At 45.8% G+C, this 12,034-nt stretch overlaps 1 protein-coding gene across 1 annotated transcript; it reads left to right on the top strand.

The window, feature by feature from the left end:
• Positions 1-996: 996 nt before the first annotated feature.
• On the top strand, positions 997-8,518 carry FAM89A (family with sequence similarity 89 member A). Its single transcript, XM_054822695.1, has 2 exons — positions 997-1,420; positions 6,488-8,518. The coding sequence occupies exons 1-2, from the start codon at positions 1,169-1,171 to the stop codon at positions 6,644-6,646; spliced, it is 411 nt and encodes a 136-aa protein (XP_054678670.1). The 5' UTR covers positions 997-1,168; the 3' UTR covers positions 6,647-8,518.
• Positions 8,519-12,034: the final 3,516 nt, after the last annotated feature.

A 12,034-nucleotide genomic window follows, 5' to 3' on the forward strand; every position in this document is an offset into this window, starting at 1 on the left:
GGGTATATACATAATACAAGAACGTGTCCGCTGTATTTGAAGTCAACAAGCTTTTTAGTGTTTAACTTTTCTCAGTTTTCAAATATCCGCTTGCCCTGACATCTGGTGTGCCTCAAAGATGTAGGGTCAGATTAATGATGCGAAATTGGCATAATTTATTCAAGAGACTCCAGAGATACAAACACCTCAAGGAAAAAAGGGGAAAAAAAAAAAAGGTGGAGAAACAGCACTCGGAGTTGGCACACTGAGGTTGTATTCCCGTGATACCGGAATTGTGGACATGGGCAGTTTCAGGGATTCTGGTGCTGCATCCCCCCTGGCCAAAGCCACCCTGTCCTGCAGCGTGGCACCCTTCCCACCACCCTCTCACAAAAGCGTGTGGGTAATGCTGTAAGGCAGAGCAATAACCCTGGAATAAAACCAGAGAGCTATTTCTCTTTCAGATGAAGAGATTTAATTCACAAAGCAGATACACGGAAGTTTATCTCCAGGTATTGCAACTAAACAAAGGCTTTTTGATAAAAAGCTTGACTGTAAGGATGTGAAGGGAAACACCTTGATGGGAAGGGGACGGCACCTTGGTGTTATCAGGTGACTGAAGTAACACCACCGCCACAGAACTGGCTACCCTCCGCTTGTAGCATGTAATCAGCTTTCACGCTTGCTTTCACTGCATTTCATCCCCCCCATCCCGGCACCCCCGAAAAGAGCCCGGAGGCTCAGCCCCGTCCCTGCAGCGGCCTCCCGCCTCTCCCAGTCCCTAGGCAGGCGGCTGCCGCGGGGGTGTTTCTGCGGGGCACAGGCCCGCTGGCCCCGGCCGGCGCCCCGAGGCTGAGGCGGGAGACCAGCCGGCAGGCAGCCGGGCCTTGCCCGAGGGGACGCGGGCCACCGCGCCGCACCTCGCCTCCGACAAAGCCGCCTGGTGCCGAGCGGCGGCCACGCCCGCCCCCAGCGCGTTCCGCACCCCCGGGGCACCTGCGGCCCGTCCTCCTCGCTACCGAAGGCCCCCTGCCTGCCTGCCTGCCTGCCTGCCTCCGCCAGCCCCCGCCCCGCCCGCCGGGCCTCTCCCTCCCGCCCCGGCCCGTAGGCGGGGCGGGCTCCAGGCGGCGCTTCCCGCAGCGGGGCCGAGGCGGTTCTTTCCGTCGGTCGCTGCTGCCGCCGCCGCAGCATGAGCGGGCCGGGGCTCCTGGGGCCCGGTGGCGGTGCGGGGCTGCCGCCGCTGCCTAAGAGCCTGAGCGGGCTGCTGAACTCCTCCTCCTCCGGCGGCGGCGGCCAGGGCGGGCGCTGGCGGGACCTGGAGCGGCTCTACGCGCAGAAGTCCCGCATCCAGGACGAGCTGAGCGGCGGCGGCCGGGGCTCGCCGCGGCCGCCGAAACCTCCCAACCTGGACGCGGCGCTGGCCCTGCTCCGCAAGGAGATGGTGAGCGGGGCGGGGCGGGCCGGGCCTCGGCGGGGCGGCAGACGTGGCGAGCGGCGGCGGGGGGCGCTGCCGCCGCCCAACGGCCTCCCCGGGCCCGGAAGGGCGCCCCGGGCCCGGCGGCAGCGGTGGAGCGGGTGGCCGGAGCCGGCTGCGGCCCGTCGAGCCCACTCGGAACGGTGCGGGCGGGCCCGGCCCGGCGCAACTCTCCGTAACCCAGCCCGGCTCCTGCGGGGAGCAGGTACCGTGAAACGCGCCGGTAACGGCACGGAGGGAGAGACGGGACCCCCGGCTCCACCAGCCTGCGGCTGTAATGGTGGGGCTCCTCCATCTGCGGCTTGAGAGCCGCTCAAGGAGCGCCTCGCTCAGTGGTATCCATTTGAACCTGACACCCATTTTAAAAGGCTGTCGTTGAACACACGCACACACAAAAAAAAGTATCGGCACTGATTCATTCAGTTCAAGTGAAGCGCAATTAAACACAGGGCTTTTTTCAGGTCTTTGTTTTGATTCTGTAGCATGGCGTTATTAGTGAAATTCCTCCGGGCGACCTGGCGCACCTCTTGATTAAACACTGATTTGGGTGTTGGTGCTTTGCTGGTGCCAGCTGCAGCTGTAATGACTAATAATAACCTAAGCATTGTGCCCTTAGTGTTCTGAAATATATAAAATATGATATTGCTGAAAATCTGCCTGGTTTAAGGCTGGTTTTCTTATGGTAAGAAGGTGTTTGAGCACAAGTAACTCTGTTGAAAGACCTTTCTGGGGATTTAGAAAGAAAACGTAGTGTGCTGAAATCTTAGTCTGCCACCAGTGTTTCAACAAGTAGCTCAAATACAGTTTGAGATATTCGTAAAACTGTGTGTTAGAGTTGCCAGTTAGCCACTCGCGCTTCCTGGGCTTCGATGCAATCAACCCTAGGGGCTTTTTCTGCAACGATCTAAGGGGAAGCAAGGATATGATCATAGTTGTCTTAATCCTTTCCAAAGAAGCAAAGATAACTTGTTATAAAAGTCTAATCTATTTTTCCTCATGGAAAATCAAATGAGATGCTTGTTAAAGTCATTTGACACCTAGACTTCCCCTTTGATACTGTTATCCTTAATGATAATTTGATAAAACACTTCTGAAGAAAAAGTACTTCACCTCTGAACACATCAAAGACCGTCAGGCAACAATCTCCTGGTTCCAGGTGTACGTTTTTGTGGCCCTTACAAATTAGAGAGACTCTTGCATACTAATAGGATGCCTTTCATCAGGTAGATAATAGCACTTTATATCGTACGCTCTTTCTTGGAGCAAAGATAGCATTTCTGTTCTATTAAAGCAAGCAACGAGCTTGCGTTAAATTTTCAGTAGTGAATGGGGAAGAAGTGCATAGCAGCATCTCTTCTTGCATGATCAAGCGAGGTACTATATATATAAGCTTTTAAAGATGAGAAAGTGATGGATTCAGATGCTTCAGAGGGGGAGGGATGAAAGGAGAAGTCACTTCAGAACTGTCATCTTGAGGAAAAGAGTCAATTGCATGGGACTGTGCATTATAGGTTGTCTTGTAGGTGCTATGATAAAACTATAGAGTCACATGCAGATTGGCTGGGATTAAAAACTTTATGCTTGTGCTGGCAGGCTTGGACACTTCTTCAGGCTTCGCTACCTCGGGGATCATACTTGAAAGTTGTGAAGAGCTAGAGGCTGCGTTTTTCTAAATAGACTTACTGTTCTTGATTGGTTGTTTGACACTAGTGACAGCTACAGAAAAATAAGATGCTAAGCATAACTCTTCAGTGTTAAGACCTCCTAAGTTAATTCTGCTGAGCAATTTCTATCTTGGAGATTGTGCTTGGTGTAGAACTGATCTTCACAGAAAGCACTGAAGTGTTTTACAGAGCTAAAATGGGAGAGCTGCTGTTGAAAATGCTCCTGCTTTCCTCAGGAGGCAAAGAACTGGTTGTCTGTCTCCAGGTTGAGCTTTCTGGCTCAACTCACTCCTAATCACTCTTTGGACAGTTCTTCACCGCAGTCTTGTACTTCAAACATTCAGCTCTGATGCAAGTCTGCCTGGTGGGTCTCATGTTTGCATGTCATAGCATTAAGTCCAGCTTCACAGCATCCTTTATTACTTGAGGTGAGCAGTTTGTTTTGGGGCAAGCCAAACTTCATCAACTGCAACCTCCAAAGGCTGATGTTCAGACTTTATTCTTGCGCAGGTAAACAGTCATTAGCTTAACAAGTCTGAAGAAATTACTTCAGCAGGGCTAGATGGAGGGGTCTGGATATGGTACAAATACCTCCCTTTTATTTTCCCTCCTGCAGTCTTGTTTGGTTGGCTGGGTTTTGTTATACAATTTTTTGCAGAAGGAGATTTGCACAAGGGCTGCTTCCGCTGACAGAACAGAGAGCAAGGAAGAGTAGCATACGCTTCCTGCGGAGTGCATGCTTAAACGAGGAGAGAGAAAGGTGTCGCATTCATTACAGGGGAAAATAGACAAGGGTAAGAAAAGCAGCATAGATCTGAGGTGGTGGAAAGGCTTGTCCACAACCTCCTGGCAGCTAGCGCAGCATTACACATTTTGTTCCATGTCTTGTCCTAAAGTCCGTGTGTTAGTTCTGATGGGACATCACGTCTTGGCTTCGTGACCTCACCAAGTAATTTGTGTTGATCCTGAAAGATGCCGTATCCTATTTTTCTGAGTGGGAACGGCATTGTGGTGTGATAGGTTTTTTTTTTTTCCCCTCCTTCCACCTTTGGAGAAAGGATCTGGTAGGATAGTTCAGCAGTGCCAAAGGAAGATCTTCATACTAGCCTCTTGTGGTTTTTTCATGTGCTGAGTGTATCTGTCCTTAGAATTTAGACATGTAAGGAGAGATTTTTGAGGTAAGATTTCTCATTCTAGGTAAAATGTAGCCTGGTGTTCAGGCTGCAATAAAGGCTACTAACATTATTTTTATTCTTTTTTTCTCCTCTGAACATGAGTTTCAGCAAAAACTTCCATTTCATGAAACTGAGGCTCACTAGGAACAGCCTGTCAGCTTAACGCTTATTTGAAAATTTAGGCAGAAATGGCTGCTTCTTGAAAATGTTAAATTGGGTGGTGGTTTTAATTTACTGCAAGACAAAATTTAGATTTAATTTGATCTGACTTGGATAGGTGACAATATCAAATGAACTCTCCTTTTTGTTGCCAGAGAGGGAAACTGCTTTGAGTTAAATGACTGGCTTTATTTTGCTTTGTGGTGCAATGTACTGGTTTTGTACCTGACCTAAAGATGCAGGCTACAAGGTAATGTTCCTCCAAATCTTTAACTAGCTCTGGAACTAATATTTTAGAAGTTTGGGGACCAAAATATTAGGTGCTTAGTTATAAATCAAGCCTATGCTTGAGTAGCACGGGAAAATGTACATCCTTCGCTCTCTTCTGCTTTAGTTTTGCTGCCTTCAAGTAGCATGCTGTATTGTGCTAGGCATACCTAGTGTGGTGGGGTGACCCTGGCTGGAGGCCAGGTGCCCACCAGAGCTGCTCTCTCACTCCCCTCATTCACCAAACAGGGGAGAAAAGGCATAACGAAATGCTTGTAGGTTGAGATAAGGACAGGGAGAGATCACTCACTAATTGTTGTCACGAGCAAAACAGACCGAACTTAGAGAGGGAATTCATCTAATTTATTACTAGGCAAAACAGAGTAGAGGAATGAGAAAATAAAATCGACTCTTAAAACACCTCCCCCCACCCCTCCCATCTTCCCGGGCTCAACTTCACTCCCGGCTTCAACCTTCCCCCCCCTCAGCGGCACAGGGGGACGGGGAGTGGGGGTTACGGTCAGTTCATCTCACGGTGTTTCTGCCGCTTCTTCATCCTCAGGGGGAGGACTCCTCTCATCGTTCCCCTGCTCCAGCATGGAGTCCCTCTCACGGGGTGCAGACCTTCAGGAGCAAACTGCTCCAGCGTGGGGTCCCCCACGGGGTCACAAGTCCTGCCAGCAAACCTGCCCTGGCATGGGCTCCCCTCTGCATGGGTCCACCGGTCCGGCCTGGAACTTGCTCCAGCGTGGGCTTCCCACGGGCCACAGCCTCCTTCAGGTGCCTCCACCTGCTCCGGCGTGGGGTCCTCCATGGGCTGCAGGTGGAATCTCTACACCCCCTCATCCTTCCTCCATGGGCTGCAGGGGGACAGCCTGCTTCACCATGGCCTTCACCACGGGCTGCAGGGGGATCTCTGCTCCGGTGCCTGGAGCACCTCCTCCCCCTCCATCTGCACTGACCTTGGTGTCTGCAGAGTTTCTTACATCTTCTCACTCCTCTCTCCGGCTGCAAAAGCTCTCTCTCTCCAAGTGTTTTTCTTCTTCTTAAATATGTTATCACAGAGGCGCTGACTGGCTTGGCCTTGGCCAGCGGTGGGTCTGTCTTGGAGCCGGCTGGCATTGGCTCTATCAGACACAGGGGGAGCTTCTAGCAGCTTCTCACAGAAGCCACCCCTGTAGCCCCCCCGCTACCAAAACCTTGCCACGCAAACCCAACACACCTAGCCTTGTCAGATGCCTACATATGTCGATACAGAAAAGAAAATTACAGTAGAAAATACTTAGCCAGGAAGTGGAAAACCAGCCAGAGCTCCATTTGCAATTTTTAATCCAGGCCATTTTAAACAAAACCAGAGAGCCTATGATACTATGTGAGAGAGATGTGTGAAAGACACACAGTGTTACTGGAAAAGTATGTCTCTTGCGTAATGAGGAATATAGAGTTTATGCATTTATCTGTAATGCTTCAGATAGGAGTGAACTGCTTATTGGAAGTTAAGCAGGGCATTGTAATACGAAATCTTAAAGAACACTTTGCTCATGTTCCGCCGTATCCCATCACATTGTCCCCTGTTCTTTTTTCCAATTTATCCCATAGGGAGTCTGTCACTGTAGAAAATAAGTTATACTTCCATATTTCATAACTGTTCAGGGTAGAAAGAAGCTCGATCCTCTTGTTTAGCAGCGAAAGATATATAGCATTATACTGCCAGTAAAATCACAATTGTAATGCTGTTTGTTTATTTGTTTGAATTCTTCCCCCCTCAGGTTGGCCTTCGGCAGCTAGATATGTCATTACTGTGTCAGTTGTACTCCCTGTATGAATCGATTCAAGAATATAAAGGTGCCTGCCAAGCTGACTCTAATGCAGACTGCTCGTACGCTTTGGAAAATGGGTTTTTTGATGAAGAGGAGGAATACTTCTAGAAGCAGGAAGATTCACCTCCAGGCTGACTGAGGTTCTTTTGTCCTTCTCTCCCTGTAACACACCTCAGCAAGAACGACTGGAATCTGTACGGATCCTTCTTCCTGAGGAGGAACACCCAGCTACCCCGAGTTGTGTTAAATTCACTTATTTTAACAGGCTGTCAGTACAAGTTACTCATGCAAATACCACTTGAGGAAAGTGCTGTACTCTAACTTTTGAAGAGTCCTCAGACATGCTTGACAAGAGTTTTCAATTTAATTTGCAAGGTGGGTGTTTTCAACTTACAAACGTTGGTAGCTTATAACTGGAATTTTAATGATAGAAGACAGCAGTGACTTCCTGAGTTGTAATAACTTTGTAAGGGGGGAGGGAAGCCTCTGCTGTGGTGTAAATAGCTATAGGTGATTTTTTTTTTTTTGGTCAATGGTATGGGAAAATGCATTTTGAACAGGCATCTGGATGCACGCACATCCTCAGCTCTACTAAGCTAGATCTGCTCTTATCAGCTGCATCCAGTTTTATACTGGATGGATTGTTTACACAGTTTAATTTTTTTTTCTCCTTAAGCTAATTTTGATTTTTTTCCTTATTCCTAGCTTACAAGCTGTACACATGATAGTGAGTGTTATCAGCAGTTTTTTTTCTGTTGATCTAATTCACTTTCCTGGTACTGCCACTTGGCATTAACTTTTATACTATTGTCTGGATTTCTCGCAACGTAGCTCTTTGACCTGCTAAACTCTGTTCTGAAATGGTTTGCTTAGCTTTTACTGTACTGCGTAGTAAAAGCACAGATTCAAACATAGTCTGTCTGCCACTATGTGGCTTGGAATAACATGAACTCTTGTGCAAGTGTTCTTGATCATATGAAGAATAAGGAAACCTCTCATATGACACAATGGGACAAATTGCAATATTTTATACTGGGTGAACTTTGTTTCTCTAAGGTAGACTACAGCTCTTTTTAAAAATGCAAAATAAGTATTTTGAGCACATACTTTGCATATGTTAAAACTTTTTATACTAACTTGTTCTTTGAAGTATAACTTATTTTGGTTTCAGAACTTACTAAAGCACTCGGTTAAGTTTTTATTATTTCATAGTGTGTACATGTAATGCTTAATCAGCTTGGAAAAGAGAGTTGCCAAGTATCTGAGTCTTTACCCTTCTCTATTTTAAGTAAAATCAGCTCCCAACGCGATTTTCATTTCTTAACTTTAATTCTGAAGATTGCTGTAAAACACAGTGCCTGAATCTTGACACAAGCTAATAATTAAGGGCTTAAATCTCAAAAGGTTTTTGCATGGTTCATGTCTGGCATGCATACAGTTTACAGAAAGAATTGGAGATCACATTCTGGGGTAGCTCTGCTCTTAGTTTTTAGCAAAGGCTAGGATGTTGCAGTGATAAAAGCCAAGAGACTTCCAGGGTGGAGTTTTTGTGCATTCCCTCTAAAACTGGCTTATTTTAGTGGAATTTAAAGGCCACAAGAGCAAAGACTGTACTGTAATTGTGTATGTGTGCAAGTTCTTAATCTAGTTTGTGGCAATGGTTGGATTTTTTTTTTTTTAAATGCTAATTCTGGTCTAATTACTTCACTCACCCAAAACTAAAATGAATTATAAGGCAAACACAGATAATCCAAATGGCTACATCTGTATTTAAGAAGTTGTGTGCGTATGTGTGTATATATGTATGAGTGTATATACACACAGATGTAGGCACAACTTCCTGCTTTGACTTAAGAATGTATCAGCTTTGAATATAATTTGCTGTGCTTTTTGTATTTAGATGTGGCTTTTTCTAGTCTGTTGAAGTACTGCTATTTTCTTGCTCTTCCCCCAAAATAAAAAGCATGATGTTTAGCATAACTTTTTAATGTTGTGTGTATTTTAATTTACCGTTTCAGTGAATCCAAACCCTCCCTCCTTCCCAATCTCCCCCTAAAAACCCTAGGACTAGTCATCACCCCTGGACTGAAGCAAGCAATTTTTAAATTACAGTGGAAAAGGTTCTACCTGCCAGTATTTGGAATGGGAATTTCCTGCTTCTATGTCTTAATTGGATTTTACTTAGTTTTGAATTCAACAGAGAAAATTCTGTCTCTACTAAAGATTTTGTTGTACAAATCCTTACACGGTGACATTCATTAATAGTCCCACCGGTGAGAATGGACTTCAGCAAAATTAACAGTACTTTCTCTTACATAAATGAAACTTAAAAAGCAAAATGATTTACATTTCTAATTTTAATGCAGCATGCTTGTGAGTTGGGTAATGTGGAACGTTTGGCTGGTATTCGCTGTACCAAGAGAAGCATAAAAGTCTCAAGGCATCACTTCACAACATCATCTGCACTGGAAAAAAGGATGGATTATTAGGACTTGCTAAGTTTTCAGTACCTTGTCCCTTTTAATAACACCTTGCATGGGAGAGAAGTTAAAGTCTGTATTCCTAAGCAAATTCAAATGCTGTGAAGACTGGCTAGCTAGACAAAGGTTTTAAAAAACAGTACATTTGTTAAGTCAATAAGCAGTTGTTCCGGAGGTAGATTTCTGTGCCTGGTGTTTTCAGTTGCGAGCCGTATCTCCGCGCTGTGTTGTAACAGCGTGAAGTAGGGAAATTGCTTTGAAAGAGAGGTGCTTGGTGGGAAAGTATAGCTTAAATACCACGTAATTGTTACATGCAGCTTCAAGTCACAGTTTGGTTGTGTGCGTGACAGAACAAGCTGTGTTACTACAAAAGCTTGCTAACCTTGGTCCAAACCACATACCAACAATCCCTTTCCCATTTTTACTCCGTAACCCCAATTTGAATTACACATAACCTTTTAAGGATACCTTTTAAGGGTATAACGAAAGAAACTCTTGAAAACTGCCCTACCTGGTGAATACTACACAACTTTCAGTCCCACACGGCGCAGCCGGCTTAGCCAGTACGGAGCAGGCGCAGGAAAAGACAGGTTTACGAGGAAACAAGGACAGGCAGGCTCCTGCTGCTCAGAGGTGGAAAACTGTGAGTACAGCGGTTCAGAAGGCAATCTGCCGTGAGTGACTCTTCAACTGGCCTTCCTCCAAAGCGCCTACAAATGTGGTAAAGCAGTTAGAAATAAAGAATTATTAGGTCCGTGCTAGCTATATTTGAAGTTTGGTGTTGGGTTTGTTTTTTTTTTTTTAACAACACAGCACCCTCATTTTATTGCTATGACAACTGCAGAGTCATAGTCATAATTACATTATAGTCTAGTCCCTTGGAAATGTTCTTAGTCTACAAAAAGTGAAGAGTCTGGAAGAAGCGCTCCACTCTGGAGAGCACGGGTGTCATAAAAGATGAGTGGCCGATGCGCTGGCAGCTATAACAGAGGAGTGTTTAGGTTCAGCTTCGGCTCCTGGTGAATTCACTGTCGGTCCCATTGATTTTAGTGGGGATGGACTGCAAAGCAGGGATCTTTTTCCTGAAACCAGAACTGCTGCTTGGTCTCTTTTATTTTCAAGACTGGAAGAACTGTATGGTATCTGTACAAAGATACCAGAGGTATTCAAATACACACTACAAATGTTTTCAAAAGTACTTACTCTCTAATGCAGTGAAATGCAGTAGGTGATCATTTGAATAACTCATAAAAAAGACAAGTGTTGCTTCGAAGAAAGAGTTTTCCAATAAAGGTGGGGTAAAATTACACTCTGTTTAGGGGTAGCTTGGACTTGGAGGCTCACTAAAGTTGAGTTTTTAATACAAAATTTAGTGCAGTCATGGAAATTGGAAGACTAGGAGAAGGATTATGCACAAATTATTATTGTAATATTTGTAATTAATTTAGTTCCTAATCATAGGTAACCAAATAATTTTGCATGACCTTCTAAAATAAGTTGCTTTTTTAAAAATTTACATTTTCTTGTAAATAATGCAAAGTTTTAAATGCACTGAAGAGTAGTAAAGCCCCTAGAATCTTTACAAAAAATGATCCACTTAGTGCCTATTTACAAACCTAAGGTTTTGCCTCCTATTTAGTCAAGTTCCTAAGGAAACAAAGCCTATGCAATGACTCTGTCCATGATTTTCTGTCAGTCTCTCTGCTATAAACCACATCTGATAGAAGTTGGAAAATTGCTCTGCTTTTACAAACCTTATAAAAATGGGCAACTGGAGGAGGGGAGAGACTGCTGCTTCCACAGACAGCATCACAGGTAAAATTCACCTTTGGATTTCTGTTTGGCCACCCAACAGCCAGAAGGCAAAAGCCGGGTGGTCACCTGGCAGCTCCGCAGCAGCCGGGGCAGGTGCCGCATCTTCCACGGTGCTGGGTGCCAGCGGGTGGTGCAGGAAGGAGGTGAGAGCCTTCAGCACATCTTACAGCGAGCGAGGATGAAAACTGGGGATATGGTGAGGGGCTGAGGGAGGACCCCGGGTGTTGCCCTTGGGACCGAATGGGATGCTGGAAGGGGTGAGTGTTGTGGCAAGGGAGGTCACAGTTTTTGGAGGCTGGAGCTTCGCGCAGTTTGGAAGGAGGTGCTGAGGTCCTGGGACACAAGTTGTTTATGATCCCGTGTTTCACTAGTTCTGCGGATAGCTTGGGGGATTTTTTTCATGTCTTTTTTCAACCTGTTTTAGAGTCTGGGTATACACTGCTTGTCATATATTTTTAATGTTACAGTCATTTGTTGCAGGTACACGGTTTTGCTTAACTGGAAAGAACACATTTTATTTGCCTTGCTGCCTTGCTAAGCCATTCCTTTTGCCTGAGGAATTTGGTTGCTCTGAGGGCAATGGGGAACTAATTCACCCACTGTGGTGTTTAGCTGACCGCTGAGGAGGCGTGTGAAACAGGATTAATCGGGTATGTGCCAAAGAGAACCCTACACACAGGTCTTTTCTTCTCCAACATACAGCTATGTGTCTTTCAGCCTCTTCCAAAGAATTTACTCCTGTTTTCGTGATGCCTGCCTGTAGAGGATACAGCTTACCACAGCAGTTTGAGGTTCATACTCCTTTTCATATACTCTATGCATTTTCTCAGAAAACAACTCCTCAGACATACATTTTCCCATCCATTGTTGTCGGTTTATTTGAAGCTACTGAATTTAACTCTAGACAACGCTGCGTGACCTAGGGAAATAACTCATCCGTTTTCTTAGCAAACTAGTTAAAAGCTCTCTTATTTGCAAAATCATCTCATTGATGTTAACATTTTCTGGGAGTTTCAAAGCTCCCTAAACTACATGCTAAAGCTTCCTAACTGGCCGTTCCATGATCCTGGTGACTCCAACTCCGCAGCTAGCTTTGCAAAGATCCGGGGTCTGCTGCGAGGGCTTGCTCCTGCCGTGGCTCAGGGAACCTGGGGGATCTGTGCGGACGCCGTCTGTGCACAGTGACAAACGCCCGAGCTGA

Source organism: Grus americana, chromosome 3, assembly GCF_028858705.1.
Source record: "Grus americana isolate bGruAme1 chromosome 3, bGruAme1.mat, whole genome shotgun sequence".
NCBI classification, from domain to species: domain Eukaryota; kingdom Metazoa; phylum Chordata; class Aves; order Gruiformes; family Gruidae; genus Grus; species Grus americana.

Excerpts from the sequence above, each read along its gene's own strand:
- FAM89A (XM_054822695.1), top strand. The coding sequence starts at position 1,169 with ATGAGCGGGCCGGGGCTCCTGGGGCCCGGTGGCGGTGCGGGGCTGCCG. Across the intron at positions 1,421-6,487 it reads CCCTGCTCCGCAAGGAGATG|GTTGGCCTTCGGCAGCTAGA; the intron begins GTGAGCGGGGCG and ends TTCCCCCCTCAG.